Source organism: Schistocerca serialis, chromosome 4 (genome assembly GCF_023864345.2).
Source record: "Schistocerca serialis cubense isolate TAMUIC-IGC-003099 chromosome 4, iqSchSeri2.2, whole genome shotgun sequence".
Lineage (NCBI taxonomy): Eukaryota > Metazoa > Arthropoda > Insecta > Orthoptera > Acrididae > Schistocerca > Schistocerca serialis.
Genome location: NC_064641.1, coordinates 647,381,733 through 647,398,281, shown reverse-complemented (window position 1 = coordinate 647,398,281; position 16,549 = coordinate 647,381,733). Strand labels below are relative to the sequence as shown.

Genomic DNA, 16,549 nt, shown 5'->3' with positions numbered 1-16,549 from the left:
ATATGAACCTAAGTTGTCAACATGGCACTGTGTAAGCTGGCGGCGGCTCTGAAATGGTCTGGGCAGTGTTTATATGGAATGGACTGGGTCATCTGATCCAATTGAACTTATCACTGACTGAAAATGGTGATGTTCGGCTACTTGGAGACCATTTGCATTCATGGACTTCATGTTCCCATGACTTTATGTTCTTGGGATTTTTTATGAATGACAGTGCGCCATGTCACCAGGCAACAGTCGTTCGCAACTGCTTTGGAGTACATTCTGAACAATTCGAGCAAATGGTTTGGCCACTCGTCGAACATTTATGGTACATAATAGAGAGGTCAGTTCGCGCAGAAAATTCTGCACCGGCAACACACCCGCAATTACGGCAGGCTGTAGAGGCAGCATAGCTCAATATTTCTGCAGGGAACTTCCAACGACTTGTAGAGTCCATGCCACATCGAGTTAACTGCACTACGCCTGGCAAAAGAAGCTCCGGAACGATATTAGGAGGTATTCCATGACCTTTGTCACCTCAGTGTGTTCTGCAATAGCAGATTTGCTCGGCTGTCTCAAACATGTGAGACGCTTATGCTCAGTACATCAGTTCTCGGTGGTCCTCCATCGGTGTATTGAGTGTAACTCGCTTCCCGCGCCCGGGTTCCCGGGTTCGATTCCCGGCGGAGTCAGGGATTTTCTCTGCCTCGTGATTACTGGGTGTTGTGTGATGTCCTTAGGTTAGTTAGGTTTAAGTAGTTCTAAGTTCTAGGGGACTGATGACCATAGATATTAAGTCCCATAGTGCTCAGAGCCATTTGAACCATTTGAGTGTAAACGTCATGCGCACTTAACAACAGCTAAGCAATTGTGCTGTTGCAGAACATTGTCTTGGCACCGATAGCTTGAGATTTAATTAGTGACATAAAAAGAGATAAAGGTGGTTGCTTAAATTCTAAGTGGAATCCATGCTCTCTTCCAGGTCAAATAACAGAGAGACAGAGGTGGGATACTTCGCCTGTTGTTTATTAATATCCCCTATCGATAACTTCTTATGGCGGTCATATACAGTATTTGGTTGTGTTATGGTGTTAGTGTTTAAAGTGTGTATGTCTGTCCTTGTGTATGTGTGGACCTGTGTGTATGTGCGTGCGTGTGTGTGTGTCACCTTTCTGCATATGCTCTGCGTACCGAGGTTTTAAATTTCCTTCCGCAGCACTGTCTCGTTGCATTCGTGACTTCAGAATCAAAGGCGTACACCTGCCAAAATATCGGCGGTTGTCAAAGACGTCATCGAGCAGCATTCTCGTAAGTTATTTCAATTTTTTATACGTTGGGAGGAACTCATGTTCCAAATCGTAGGTTGGATAATGAGAAACGACGAGAGAGTGGCTTATTAACTGTTTTCTACTTGTGCTACAGCGCATCGCAGCATCTGGCCACTTTGTGTGCAGGTGAGCAATGAAGAACTGGCAGAAACCAATGGACAGCTGGGCGATGAAGACGGCGGCGAAGAAGGCGGCGAGGATGGCGGCGAAGAAGGTGGCGAAGAAAGTGAGAAAGAAGGTGGTGAAGAGGGCCGTGAAGAGGCCGGCGAAGCAGGTGATGAGCCCGAGTCCAACGGCGACCACGAGAACGGCGTGGGCGAAGAACAGCCCGTGGCCGAGGGTGTGGTCACTGGAGAGGGAGCGGGCCATGACGTGCAGCAGGGACAGGCCGACGTCTGGGTATGTGCGAGCAGCGCCTGTCTCTGCAACCAAAAAGTATTAGCTCTTTCTATGCATTCACATGGAGATATTTATCTTATTCTATTGTCCGCAGCTCGTGGTCGTGCGGTAGCGTTCTCGCTTCCCGCGCCTGGGTTCCTGGGTTCGATTCCCGGCGGGGTCAGGGATTTTCTCTGCCTCGTGATGATTGGGTGTTGTGTGATGTCCTTAGTTTAGTTAGGTTTAAGTAGTTCTAAGTTCTAGGGGACTGATGACCATAGCTGTTAAGCCCCTTAGTGCTCAGAGCCATTTGAACCATCTTATTCTATTTGCCTACTCTTTGACAATCTGAAGCAAAATTACTTGTTCAAGTGCCTACCTACCTACCTAATAAATTTGGTGTGTAACTATAATGTCATGAACATTTGCTAGTATGTGCAAAAAATTCCTGTAAACAGTAGACATATTAAACGGTAGAAATAGCAGATGCAAGCCGCTCTGTCAAGTCCTGCTACGTCTCCACAGGTTAAGTCGAACAACTTTGGTTGCAGTGCTTCACTGCTGTTGAGAAGTATGATCGAGATCGTTACACATCTCTTGGCATTGGTTATTGGTTTACTTGGGAACTAGAGAAGTACATTGAAGTACTGATGTTGCTTTTTCTAATACTCCTGCAAACGTCTGCAGTTATGTCTCACTTTTCATATACTATGTTATACTATAATGAAAGTTCTGCAAATTCTAAATAAATAATATATGCTCAACAAATAAAAAGGAAAACAAATACTCTTTTGAGGAGAAGATGATTACATCTGTCATCCAACAGTGAACATTTCTGTGTGATGATTCAGGCTGGTTTTATGACAGCTTCCATCTTCGTAAGCGACAATATTCACCAGATACTGGCCAACATATAGAAAATCTGAGGAGGTGTTCATAACCAAACTGATCCATAAAATCTTTCATGTGGATTACTAGTCCTAGAGAATGCAACTGAAACAGTCCCTAGACTATAATATTGGCCCTGTGGCCAAATACTCTTCCATAGTTTTCGTTCTTCTGTGTCGTTGAATGTGGAAGACCGGAACGTCCATTTCAAAGGAACCATCCCGGCATGTCTGCTAAGTTATTTAGGGAAAGATCAGGAAACCTACATCTGGATGGTCAGATGCAGATTTGGATCACTTTCTTCACAAACGCGTGTCCTGTTTCTAACCTCTGCTCTTTCCTAGTCAAATAGTACCGTGTTTCGGAGCCCATGTTAAAGTTTTTTCCCATTATAACGGGTGGGTACGTCAGTTAGGCGGAAGCATGGCTAAGATACGCTTACCTCCTGCAGTAGCACTATACATAGTGAGTCGCTGCGCTGTTCCAATCATACATCGTGTTGTTGACATCCTAACCTTTACGTACCACTCTTATTCCCTAGATTCTAACATTATTTTATTATTGTGACACTGTTTGCATGCTACTCAATGATTACGTATCTCTGTGTCTAATGCGAATGACGATCATGTTGCCTACACTGTATCCTAAGCGCAGAGCTCTGCACCTCTGTCTTCATACAGATGCACTGGGCACACTGTTTTCGTTCTGCAAGTTTAACTGTAATTTCCTACTAGTAGTTTATCCCATCGCTTTTCGTGAAGCTTCCATTTTCGTGCATGAATCAATGTACGTAAAACTGTCGTGTTATTAATTAGAGTTGTGTATTAGCATGCTCTTTATCTTCACTGATTGTAGGCTGTTTTCCACATGTATAAGCAAGTCTTATGATGAAGATGCTACCTGTCCACTTGCCATCTTCACTGTTTTGCACATTTCGTGACATTTCAAATTTTGGACGGAAATAAAACCGTAAATTATCACAGTTTATTTTCACTAAATAACCTATTGTGGTGTGCGTACTGTAAGACCTTCGGTACACACACCATAAGATTATTCGACTTGTCGCTCTAACGAAGTAGGCGAGTGTCAGCAATATGTCTCGCGGTCTTATCGTGGCGTGTTTATCTTCTGCCGTTAGGTCAGACGATAGAAATGCCACTTGCACGCTTAGAGTAGCAGATTGACGGTGACCAACTTTAAACAGAACTTGATTAATTTTCACACACATTTATTAAAATAATAAGAATAAAAATAACTTAACTTGGTTCTGGATGCTATTTGCAATTGACAATCTGAAGTTCCTTTGGTCTTGGTACGTTAAACTTATTCTCACATATCACTGATACTTGACAAAGTGTCTAGTCATTTTTCTTCATGGCTATGTACAGGAATATGGTAATCTTATTAGGCGCAGGCTGAAACTTGATTATAGACTGGTACAGACAAATGCAGACTAATGCAGACTGACTAATCGGAGGTCTGTACACTCGTTATAATACCTCGCGCGTTCAGGTATCACCGCGCGAGTGTGATCCGCGAGGAGAATAGGTTCTACATTAGCAGCAATCTCATCGGCTGCGTTACATATTAATACGCGGATTGGCGGAAGCAGAATTTGGTCCGTCTCTAAGACAGCACCATCTCGTAGTGCGGAGACGGACGAGCGCTGCGCCTGCACTGTTGTGCTTAGCGGGGCGCGCTCTAGTGGGAAAGTTGTGTACGCGCTGACTACGCGGAACTATGTACACAACACCTGTAAAATATTTTGAGATGTCTCATAGATAAGAAAGAATCTTTTCGTTGCATTAATTGATATAGCAAGAATAATACATAGTATGCACTCACTTTCCGTTTGTAAACAACTAGGTTAGAAGTACGTTAACTACATCATCTCGTACTTTTTCTGAGAGAACAATATTCCGCACTGGCTGTAACTGGTTGGATTAAAATATCCCTTTATTTTGCATCCGCCAGTACTGTGCAGATTCGGCTGTGTAGCCATTTTCAAGTGATCCAGTAGTACAATCCATCAGGTGAAGCGTCCTCCAAGCACGTGACTATGCAGATGACCAAATGTGTCGTTGTACACAGTTAAGGACGCTCTTACACTCTATGGTATCAAGATCTCTTCTATTTACGAGACACTTTGTGTCATGTCTTTAATTGTAAAGTCAGCCCAACACGCTACGCTTTTACACCAATGCGTGACTTGAAGAATGCTTCAACTATAACCCGAGTCTGTTATTGTGATGGTTGATGCTGCATAAACGAAACTGAGAAATAGCGGTGAAGGCAAAATAAACTGACGTTTTAATTCATTCAAAGCACACCGAAATGGCAGAGTGTAACCATTCAGAAAATGAGAGATTGCTGTAATCCTATTGCAACCAAAACATATTTTACTCGTGAAATTTGTTATATGTAATCCATTACATCCCATAATGAAAAATGATGCCAATAATTACACGATTATAAAACCGACTTAAACGCAGACACTGATGAATAATGTTTGGTCTAAGACCTTTGTACACTTACCTAATTACTTAAAACTCCTGTTAAACAAGCAAAGCTGAATTTGAAAATAAACCGAAAAAAATTTTGGGGGCCTCTCCTTTTACATTGTACAGGAGCCCTTACTTAGAATCTTATAGCTTAAGTAGTTCATATGGAATATATACTTCTGTCACTATATTACATTTTTGCTGTTTATATAGCCATGAATAATAGCTAAAAAGTCATTACTTAACACGAATTATGTTTGATAGCGTGTAGGGATGTTCGACGATTATCGGAATTTATGAAATATAGGTGTTCGGAGTTTAGACAACGAAGCTTTAATATCGACAGCACCGTCAATAATTGTTTCGTCATTTAAAATAACTTTTTTTCTGAACATTCCCGTAACGACTCCAGTGAAATACATAAATAAAAAAATGGGATCTGGAACGCTTTTTGTTAAAATATGTAGTATGAGCGCTATGTACCGTAATGACGTAAAAAATTAGTAATTCTGACATGTTCATGAGAGCGAGGAAGCAGAACAAGGCAAGACAGAAAGGAAAATAACTTTCATTAAGAAAAATAATATTTCGTAGATTGACCGTTGCGAAACAGGCGGCATCGGCCGAATCAGACAATATTGCTCCCACTTACAGTGTTGCACAGCCGTAGCCTGCAAACATGGGTTCACAAAGTTAGTGATAAATGAAATACTTGTAATGGAGGATGCACACTTCGATTTTATGTAGTGTAAATTATGACCTTATAAGAGTTGTGAAAGTTTGTTACTTTTAAATCAACTGCATGACATCCATATTTCCCACATTTTCTAAGGTGTGAGTTCTTTACAGTTATGCTATAGCGATGTACTAAGCTCTGATGTAAGCAAAATATTAATTTATTACTATATTAAAATATTTATATATTTATCATTATTAAAGTTCCTGGTATGTGATCCGGGATTCGGTGAGGGGAAGAGGGGGAGGGGGGAGGGAGGTAGGGAGCTGCGGGGAGGGGGGGGGGGGAGGGAAGGGAAAAACTTAAGTCACTGTCGGCATAACACTGAAAGGAGTCTACACATTAAACAACATCAATGAACAATTGTATTTGTTTTGGAATGCAGTCTCGTAGAATTTTTAAGTGACTTCGTATTCACCATATTTATTTACAAGATGATCTATTGCAGTTTCGAGGGCAGGTCATTTTGAAGTGGTTACAAGTGCTGAAAACAGCTGCAGTCAACATTAATAAACAGAATAAAAATTCCATGTGTCTCGATGTGACAATGGCCGTGATGAACAATAGAGACCACACCATTCTTGTTCTCTTTATGTTGAACACTGCTGTATTTCCAGCACCTTTAACAACTTGAAAATGATATAGGGTCGAAATTGCAATCGTGGATATTTTAAATAAAGTAGTACAATTGTTGGTGAATATGGAGTCATTTAAGTAAGACAACAATTAACTCGGGAAGAGTGTAGGCCACACTCTCATTTTCGTTTCCTCCAACAGAGGAATATGAACTTAATTGCTTAGTTTACTTTGGTTTACTTTACTTTAAAAGAACCGTGACTTCCCCGAGAGCTAATCCCTGGCTTCGTGCCTGGGTTACAGGCGGTGTTAAGGGTGAGGGTGTATCAAAAAGAATCATCCGATTTGGCACGTCTATATTTCTGAAACTAATATACATATACAATGAATTTTTTTTTTTTTTTTTTGATGAATGGGAAACTCAAAGAGAGTTTTTTCATATCTTCTCATTCTGGAAACACCCCCAGGTTGTGGCAAAGCCATGTCTCTGTAATATCCTTTCTTCCATGAGTGCTAGTTCTGCAGGTTCGCAGGAGAGCTCTGTGAAGTTTGGAAGGTAGGAGACGATGTACTGGCGGAATTGAAGCTGTGAGGACGGGCCGTGAGTCGTGCTTGGGTAACTCAGATGCTAGAGCACCAGCCCGCGAAAGGGAAACGTCCCAAATGTAGTCTCGATCCGGCACACAGTTTTAATCTGCCAGGAAGTTTCTTTTCATAGGCGTTCAGTATGCCCCCTTGAGATGCACGGCATGTGTGAATGGCGTATTCAAATTGTTCCCATACTGCAGCAAGCATGTCTTGAGTTACAGATTCCACAGCTGTTGTTATGAGATGTCTCAGTTCATTCATTGTTGTTGGTAACGGAGGCACATAAACAATCTTTTACAAACCCCCACAAAAAATAATCACGTACAGTCAGGTCCGGTGACACACACACCCGCCAGGGTAGCCGAGAGCGCTAACGCGCGCCGGCCCCGGATCGAATCTGCCCGGCGGATTAACGACGAGGGCCGATGTGCCGGCCAGCTTGGATGTGGTTTTTAGGCGGTTTTCCACATCCCACTAGGTGAATGTCGGGCTGGTCCCCATGTGCCGCCTCAGTTACACGGCTCGCAGACATCTGAACACATTCGCACTAGTCCATGGATTACACTCGATGCAGACAGTTGAGGTACACTAATTCCGTACCGGGGGGTACGGGGTGGCGGCAGGAAGGGCATCCGGCGATCCCTTAACCATTAACTTGCCAAATCCGAATAATGATGGCTGACCCTATGTACCTGTGGGAAAGGTTCAAGCGATACATACATAGGTTAAGTGACGTTGGAGGTCAATGATGTGTTCGGCGTTCGGCGTCTGTATCAGACACTCGGGGATGGCCTGGCGATTTGCCTTCACACACACAACCTGTTTCTCGGAACTGCTCGTGCCATCGTCTAATGTTCAGTGTTGTAGGAGGATCCACACCATACCTAGTACGAAAGTCAAGCTGAACGTTATTACTGAACGTCAAATACAAAACACTTTCTGTTGTCCTGACACCATTTTTACTAGAACTGAACTGGGCGCACACTGCTGCTACCTAGCTGGAACCATGTAAAACTCGAGAATTTGCTCTTTCCAACAGTACGTTGTTCACGTACATAACTCAAATAAGATAATAGTTATGATTTTTAAATATGATGATTCTTCTTGATACACCCTGCATATTGTGCAGTGTGGTTATATTTGTCCCAGTCTCAGTCGTCCATAGTGTGAGGCATAACCGACTGGAAGTGCTCCAGTACGATTAGTCCAGTTGCCTAGTTTCTGCATTACTCGAGCTGTAAATGTAATTTTCTGTTTCAACAGACACGCTCCTGACTTCTCCGCGTGTTGCTCGATAGTTTCGCCGTTGTTGACAGGTGCGGAGCGAGGAGGAAGACGAGGGCGAGCAAGCGGACGACGAAGACGCGGCAGGGGAGGACGAGCAGCAAGACGCGGAGCAAGAGAAACCAGAGGACTCAGAGCAGGCGGGAGACGAGGAGGTGCCGAGGCTGGTGGCGGCGGGCGATGTCGACCAGCTGGCGGCCATGGTGCTCAGCGGCGACGGCGCCCGGCTGGCGGGGCTGCGCGCGCACCACCCCGACGTACAGGCCTTCCTCGACAACGTGCCCGCCTACATGGTCAGTCCCACAAAGCAACCTACCTACGTAGGCACAAAAAAAAATGAAATGATCGTATACTATTATTGGCATGGAGTGGTTGGGCTCCCTAGTGCAATCCTTTCCGTTTTACGCCACTTCGGTGACTTTCGCGTCCCTGATGATGAGGTGATTAAGGGCAACAGAAACACCCAGTCCCTCAGCCGAGAAAATACCCTATCCGGCCGAGAGTCCAAACGACAGCCCAGGATCTGTACAGGCAGCAATGTTAACCACTAGACCACGAACTGCATTCTGTAGGCGCACAGGAGGGTACCAACAAGCAGGGTAATAAATTTTTTTTATTATACTTCTCAAATCACACTTAACTGCCTAGCAGAGGGTTCATAGAACCACCTTCACAATAATTCTCTGTTATTCCAGTCTCGAACACCGCGAGGAATAATCGTAATTTCTGTGCGAGTTCTGATTTCCCTTATTTTATGATGATGATCGTTTCTCCCTATGTAGGTCGGCTCAACAAACTATTTTCGTATTCGGAGGAGAAAGTTGTTGACTTAAATTTCGTGAGAAGATCCGTCACAATGAAAACCGCCTTTGTTTTAGTAGAGTCCACCCCAAGTCCTGTATCACGTCAGTGACATTCTCTGCCCTATTTTGCGATAATACAAAACGTGCTGCTCTTCTTTGAACTTTCTCCATCTACTCCGTTAATCCTATCTGGTAAGGATCTGAGACCCCCCAGCAGTACTCTAGAAGAGAAGGGACAAGGGTAGTGCAGGCAGTCTCTTTAGAAGCTCTGTTACATTTTCTAAGTGTTCTATCACCTCTCTAGTACAGTTTAGCACCTTTTCTCGCAGACTCAGTGTGCCGTGGACTAGATGTAGGAAGTCAACTCTCTCCACAGTCCCTCAACAAAATCTCACAAGCACTGTCGAATCAAGTACTGCGTCCATTGTTCTACTGAAATATTAGAGTCGGGCGGATTGTGTACAGGATTTCCTGGGAGTGCGGTAGCCCATGCTAGGTGTGGCGAATCCTTTGCTGGGAGAAATTTTGTGGTAAGACGTCAACACTATGATTCATACACTGAAGCGCCAAAGAAACTGGTACAGGCATGCATATTCAAATACGGAGATATATAAACACGCAGAACACGCCGCTGTAGTCGACAACGCCTATATAAGACAACAAGTGTCTGGCGCAGTTGTTGGATCGGTTACTGCTGCTACAATGGCAGGTGATTAACATTTAAGTGAGTTTGAACGTTGTGTTATAGTCGGCGCACGAGCGATGGGACACAGCATATCCGAGGTAGTGATGAAGTGCGGATTTTCCCCTACGACCATTTCACGAGTATACAGTGACTATCAGGAACCCGGTAAAACATCAAATCTCCGCCATCGCTGTAAGAACGGGATCAACGACGAATGAAGAGAATCGTTCGGCGTGACAGATCATATACAACCGCTCATTTGACGAAAGGTCTGTTCCTAAACACTGGAAAGTAGCACAAAAATGGTTCAAATGGCTCTGAGCACTATGGGACTTAACTGCTGTGGTCATCAGTCCCCTATAACTTAGAACTACTTAAACCTAACTAACCTAAGATCATCACACACATCCATGCCCGAGGCAGGATTCGAACCTGCGACCGTAGCGGTCACGCGGCTCCAGACTGTAGCGCCTAGAACCGCACGGCCACTAAGCCGGCAAATTAGCACAGGTCACACCAATATTCAAGAAAGGAAATAGGAGTAGCCGATTGAATTACAGACCCATATCACTGACCTCATTTTGCACTAGGATATTGGGGCATATACTATACTCGAACAATATGAATCACCTTGAAGAAAATGACTTGTTCACACATAACCAACACGGATTCAGGAAGATCGTTCTTGTGCAACTCTTTATTCCCATGAAGTAATGAGTGCTGTCGACAAGGGATCTCAGATCGATTCCATATTCCTAGATTTCCAGAAGGCTATTGATACCGTTCATCACAAGCGTCTATTAAACAAATTGCGTGCATATGGAGTATCGTCTCAGTTGTGTGACTGGATTCGTGATTTCCTCTCAGAGAGGTCACAGTTCGTAGTGATAGACGGTAAATCACCGAGTAGGGCGGAAGTGAAATCTGGCGTTCCGCAAGGTAGTGTCATAGGCCCCCTGCTGTTCCTGATTTATATAAATGATCTAGGTGGTAATCTGAGCAGCCCCCTCAGATTGTTTATAGATGACGCTGTAATTTACAGTCTAGTAAAATCATCAGATGATCAATTCCAATTATAAAATGATCTAGAGATAATTTCTCTATGGTGCGAAAAGTGGCAACTGGCATTAATCAAAGTAAAGTACGAGGTCATCCACATGGGTACTAAAAGAAATCCGATAAATTTTGGGTATACGAGAAATGGCACAAATATAAGGGCTGTCAATTCGACTAAATACTTAGTAATTACAATTATGAGCAACTTAAATTGGAAAGACCACATAGATAAAATGTGGGGAAGGACAAACAAAGACTGCGCTTTGCTGGCAGAGCACATAGAAGATGCGACAAACCCACTAAATAGATAGCCTACATTACACTTGTCCGTCCTCTGCTGGAATATTGCTGCGCTGTGTGGGATCCTTACCAGGTAGGATTAACGTAAAACATCGAAAAAGTGCAAAGAGGGGCAGCTCGTTTCGTCTTATCGCGCATTAGGGGTGAGAGTGTCACTGATATGATACGCGAGTTGGGATGGCAGTCACTGAAACAAATGCGGTCTTCTTTGCGGCGAGATCTATTTACGAAATTTCAATCACCAACTTTCTTTTCCGAAAGCGAAAATATTTTGTTGACACCCACCTACGTAGGGAGAAATGATCATCATAATAAAATAAGAGAAATCGGAGCTCGAACGGAAAGATTTAGGTGTTCCTTTTTCCCACGTGCCATTAAAGAGTGCAATGGTAGAGAAGTAGTATGAAATTGGTTCCATGAACCCTCTGTCAGACTCGTAAGTGTGAACTGCAGAGTAACGATGTAGACGTAGATGTAGATGAAGTGCAACCCATCTGCAAATTGCTGCAGATTTCAGTGCTGGCGCATCAACAAATGTCAGCGTGCGAACCGTTCAACGGGACATCATCAATATGGGCTTTCGGAGCCGAAGGCCGACTCGTCTACCCTTTTATAACTGCACGGCACAGAGCTTTACGCCTCGCTGGGCCCGTCAACACCGACATTGGACTGTTGATCACTGGAAACATTTTGCCTGATCGGACGAGTCTCGTTTCAGATTGTATCGAGGGGATGGACGTGCACGGGTATGGAGACAACCTCAGGAATCTATTGACGCTGCATGTTAGCAGAGGACTGATCAAGCTGGTGGAGGCTGTGTAAAGGTGTGGGGTGTATGCAGTTGGAGGGATATGGGACCCCTGACACGTCTAGATAAGACTCTGACAGGACACACGTACGTAAGCATCCTGTCTGATCACCTGCATCCATTCATGTCCATTGTCCATTCCGACGGACTTGGGCAATTCCAGCAGGACAATGCGACACCCCACACGTCCATAATTACTACAGAGTGGTTCCAGGAACACTCTTCAGAGTTTAAACACTTTCTTTGGCCACCAAACTCCTCAGACATGAACATTGCTGAGCATATCTGGGATGCCTTGCAACGTGCTGTTTAGAAGAGATCTCCACCCCCTCGTACTCTTACGGATTTATGGACAGCCCTGCAGGATTCAAGATGTCAGTTTCCTCCAGCACTACTTCAGACCTTTGTCAAGTCCGTGCCACGTCGTTTTTCGGCACTTCTGCGTGCTCGTGGGGAACCTATACGATATCAAGCAGGTGTACCAGTTTCTTTGCCTCATGAAGCATGTAAATGTTGATGCAATTCCGTGCAGGTCCAAATAAAACCAAACAATACCAATTTTACTTAATATGATAAAACACATTCTAAAACAAAGCAAAAAAAAAACAGCGCACCACGAAGGAATTATCCGAATGGGACGGAAATCGGTAGATGTGACGTACATACACAGGCATACAAATGATTCAGACATATTGGGTAATTTATTCAAGAGAAGAACTTCACGAATAGAACAAGTCATTTTGTTCGCCTCTGGCTCTTATGCAAGCAGTTATTCGTCTTGACATTGACTGATACAGTTTTTGGATGTCCTGCTAACGGATATTGTGCCAAATGCTGTCCAAATTAAAATGTCTAAATCCCGAACTGGTGGGAGGGCCCTGTTCATAATGCTGCATCAGATATTTAGTGCGTGGATGAGATACCGGATGCGCCAGGTGGTAGTGAATCAAAGCACCTACAGAGATGTGTTGTAATAGACGTTGGAAAGACTATGTGTGAGAGCAGATGTGGACACAGTTTTAGGTGCTGTAAAAGGAGGAAACTGCTATGGTTTTGTCCAGTAACGATTGACCCAGGAGGAACTTTGGGGATGGTTGCTGGAATCGTCCGGAGTTATGACGAAGCTGTCCAACGGTTCTAATGCTATGCCAGAAGCAGGAAACTGTGGCAGACATGTCTAGAGGTGGTTCACCCTGGAAAAGCGTTTGGGACAGTGGCTGCGAATCTCTGGTGTGGAAACGTCAACCAGCTGTTTCATAACCTACATTTGCTGTATGTTGGAAAGCAAAGATTGGACCTGAGGCGTCACTTCCATGTTGAGGATGAACATCTGGAAACTAGATATGTTGTTCAGAAAATTACTATCAAACTCATCGCGACGTAGGAGCCACACACACACACACACACACACACACACACACACACACACACACACACACACAGAACACACACAAATACACTCACAGATAGTCTGGGGTGAAGAATATGCTTGCAAGTTGGTCAAGTACACAGAAAAATATTACTTACTTTGGGCTGGAACTTGGTACTGGAGCCGAAAGAGGCGCATGGCCCCGAAAAATCCTCGTCACCAAATGTTAAGGGACGGAACTTGGAGGTGGCACTAAAACTGATGGAGGTGTTAGGACCTGAAAAATCCTCATGACCAACCGAAATGGAACAAAAACAAAGAGCAGGCACAGCTCAGGTCGAGGTAAACAATATAGAACAGTTTTATTAATAAATGCATCAATGGAAAGCTCCTCTTGGAGAAAAGTTAATGACTTACAATAGATCGTAAAGTTTCGTAACTAGCACTGAATTTGCACAAGTCTGAACGTATGCTGAAGGTCTTAATGATGAAACAGTCAAAGTCTTACATCAGGATCTCTTCGCTTCTGTGGGCCATGTGATCGAAAATAGTTACTCTAGTATCTCTAACCTGCCTGGGTATTTAGGGTGGAGCAGCGCCACTCCAAGCCAGTCTTCCATCGAGCTGTGGCCCAAGCGCTGGCTGCACCTGGAGTGCTTCAATAAGAGTCTCTACCAGAACCTGTGCCGTGCATGGCACCATGCCAATAGTCGCACAAGATACAGCTTAACGTTTACTCGGTAGAAGAACGTTGTACGAAGATAAGGTTGACGACTAATACCAAAATCCTGGTTACTCCCAATGCGAAGGCCACTACTAGTGATAGTGGTGAAAAACACTGGCAACTCTGTCTGTTGGCAGTGGCTGACGAATGTTAAAATGTGTGTGAATTCTTAAGGGACCAAAATGCTGAGGTCATCGGTCCCTTGACTTACACAATACTTGAACTAACTTATGCTAACAAGGGAACCTCCCCATCGCACCCCCCTCAGATTTAGTTATAAGTTGGCACAGTGGATAGGTCTTGAAAAACTGAAAGCAGATCAATTGAGAAAACAGGAAGAACTTGTGTGGAACTGTGAAAAAATATGCAAAATATACAAACTGAGTAGTTCATGGCAAGATATGAAACATCAAGGACAATGGAACCGCAGGAGCGCCGTGGTCTCGTGGTAACGTGAGCAACGGCGGAACGAAAGGTCTTTGGTTCAAATCTCCCATCGGGTGAAAAGTTTAATTTTTTATTTTCAGTTTATGTGACAAACTCTTACGTTTTCATCACGTTTTTGGGAGTGATTATCACATCCATAAGAAAACCTAAATCGGGTAAGGTAGAAGAATCTTTTTACCCATTCGCCAAGTGTACAAGTTAGGTGGGTCGACAACATATTCCTGTCATGTGACGCACATGCCGTCACCAGTGTCGTGTAGAATATATCAGATGTGTTTTCCTGTGGAGGAATCGGTTGACCTATGACCTTGCGACAAATGTTTTCGGTTTCCATTGGAGAGGCACGTCCTTTCGTCTACTAATCGCACGGTTTTGCGATGTGGTCGCAAAACACAGACACTAAATTTATTACAGTGAACAGAGACGTCAATGAACGAACGGACAGATAATAACTATGCAAAAATAAAGAAAGTAAAATTTTCAGTCGATGGAAGATTTGAACCAAGGACCTCTCGTTCCGCAGCTGCTCGTGCTACCACGGGACCACGGCGCTCCTGAGTTCATTTTGTCCAAGATGTTGCCTATGTGGCCCATGTACTACTCAGCTTGTATATTTTGCTTATTTTTTCACAGTTCCACACAACTTCTTCCTGTTTTCTCAGTTGATCTGTGTTCTGTTTATCAAGGCCTATCCACTGTGCCAACTTATAACTAAATCTGAGGGGGGTGCGATGGGGAGGTTCCCTTGTAAGAACAACACCCACACCCATGCCCGACGGAGGACTCGAACCTCCGACGGGAGGGGCCGCGCAATCCGTGACATGGCGCCTGAAACCGCGCGGCTACTGACGAATGGCATAGCTTTGTACGTAGGACAGGTTTTGACTGGCACTGCGTAACACACATACAATTCAGGCGAGATGATCAGTGATATCTTCAGTGCAGATGCACACCATGCTCAAACTCTTATGGGAATAGGCGAAATGTCGCGAGTAATGAGGATAATGGGCAACGGGCACTACATTTGTAGTGTGAGGATAAGTTGAGAATTTGGGTCTGGCGGGTCTAGGGTAGTCCTTGCAGTTGCAATGACCACTGTGTCCGGATGGCTTAGTGGTCAGAACTCAACAGAAGAATGGCTTGGAGCAGCGTTGTGGCATCCTAAATATCCCCGCTACGTAGAGATATTAGAGGAACTATTTTGGATCACACAACCTGCGGACAAAACAGATCCGCAGGGCTGGTGACATCTAGTGGCGTTCACACTGCTGCCAGCTGCCCAAGTCAGTGAGCGTGACTGAAGCTCTGTCATTTGTTGATGTAACCCCCTTCTGCATTGGGCTGTACACATACCACAGAGACGTTGCAGATCTGCTGCTCAAGCAGCCCATACACCACAGCATGACTCACAGTTTGATAAATCGAGCACAGCACTGCATCGACGTCAACAATGGCATTTCCAGTACCTTCCGTGATGTTCATTAATCTGGATCAGTACTAAGTCAGTCTCATTATACTCAAACTCCAGGCCAGGTTTGGTTTGCCCATCTTGTATAAGAAGGTCTGTCAGAAAGTAATATCTCCCAATTTTTTTCTATTTCAGTTGTGCAGTACATAGTGACTACATGCAGGAGGTATTGTCCGCTTTTCAGTGTAATAGCCTTTCTTCCCAACAGTATTTACAAGCCTTCGAACACGTACTGTCTCTGATGCTAGGTCAACAGTGTACGCAATTTTCAGTCTCCCGAACTGCAAACCAACCACTACTATTGGTTTCCTTTAATGGCCTAAGCATGTTGGAGTCTGATGCTGATGGTTCTGGTCTGAATAGAGGACGGGGAAAGATTTACCTCCAAAATTTTGTGTTTTCAGTTGTGCTTATTCAGTCTTCACCACATTTCATGAAAAAATATCAGAGTTTTTAGTGGGTGAATTCGGTGATGACCTTAGGATATTGCTCTGTTGTGTAGAACTATTTGTTTCGTGTTCTCGAAAAAGAGAAATATATATCCATCACGTAGAATGTTTGTTCAGTCACTGCAGATGCTCCAATTGCGATCGTCTAATGATGTTTGCATTTTATGCACGGCGGCAGG

General features: G+C 44.0%; 1 protein-coding gene across 1 annotated transcript in view; it reads left to right on the top strand.

The window, feature by feature from the left end:
* Window positions 1–16,549, top strand: part of LOC126474660 (uncharacterized) — a 421,515-nt gene that overhangs the window by 323,749 nt on the left and 81,217 nt on the right. The window contains exons 11-12 of the mRNA XM_050102139.1: window positions 1,437–1,709; window positions 8,294–8,554. Of these exons, the coding sequence (XP_049958096.1) occupies window positions 1,437–1,709; window positions 8,294–8,554 (534 nt within the window). The remainder of the gene's footprint in view (window positions 1–1,436; window positions 1,710–8,293; window positions 8,555–16,549) is intronic.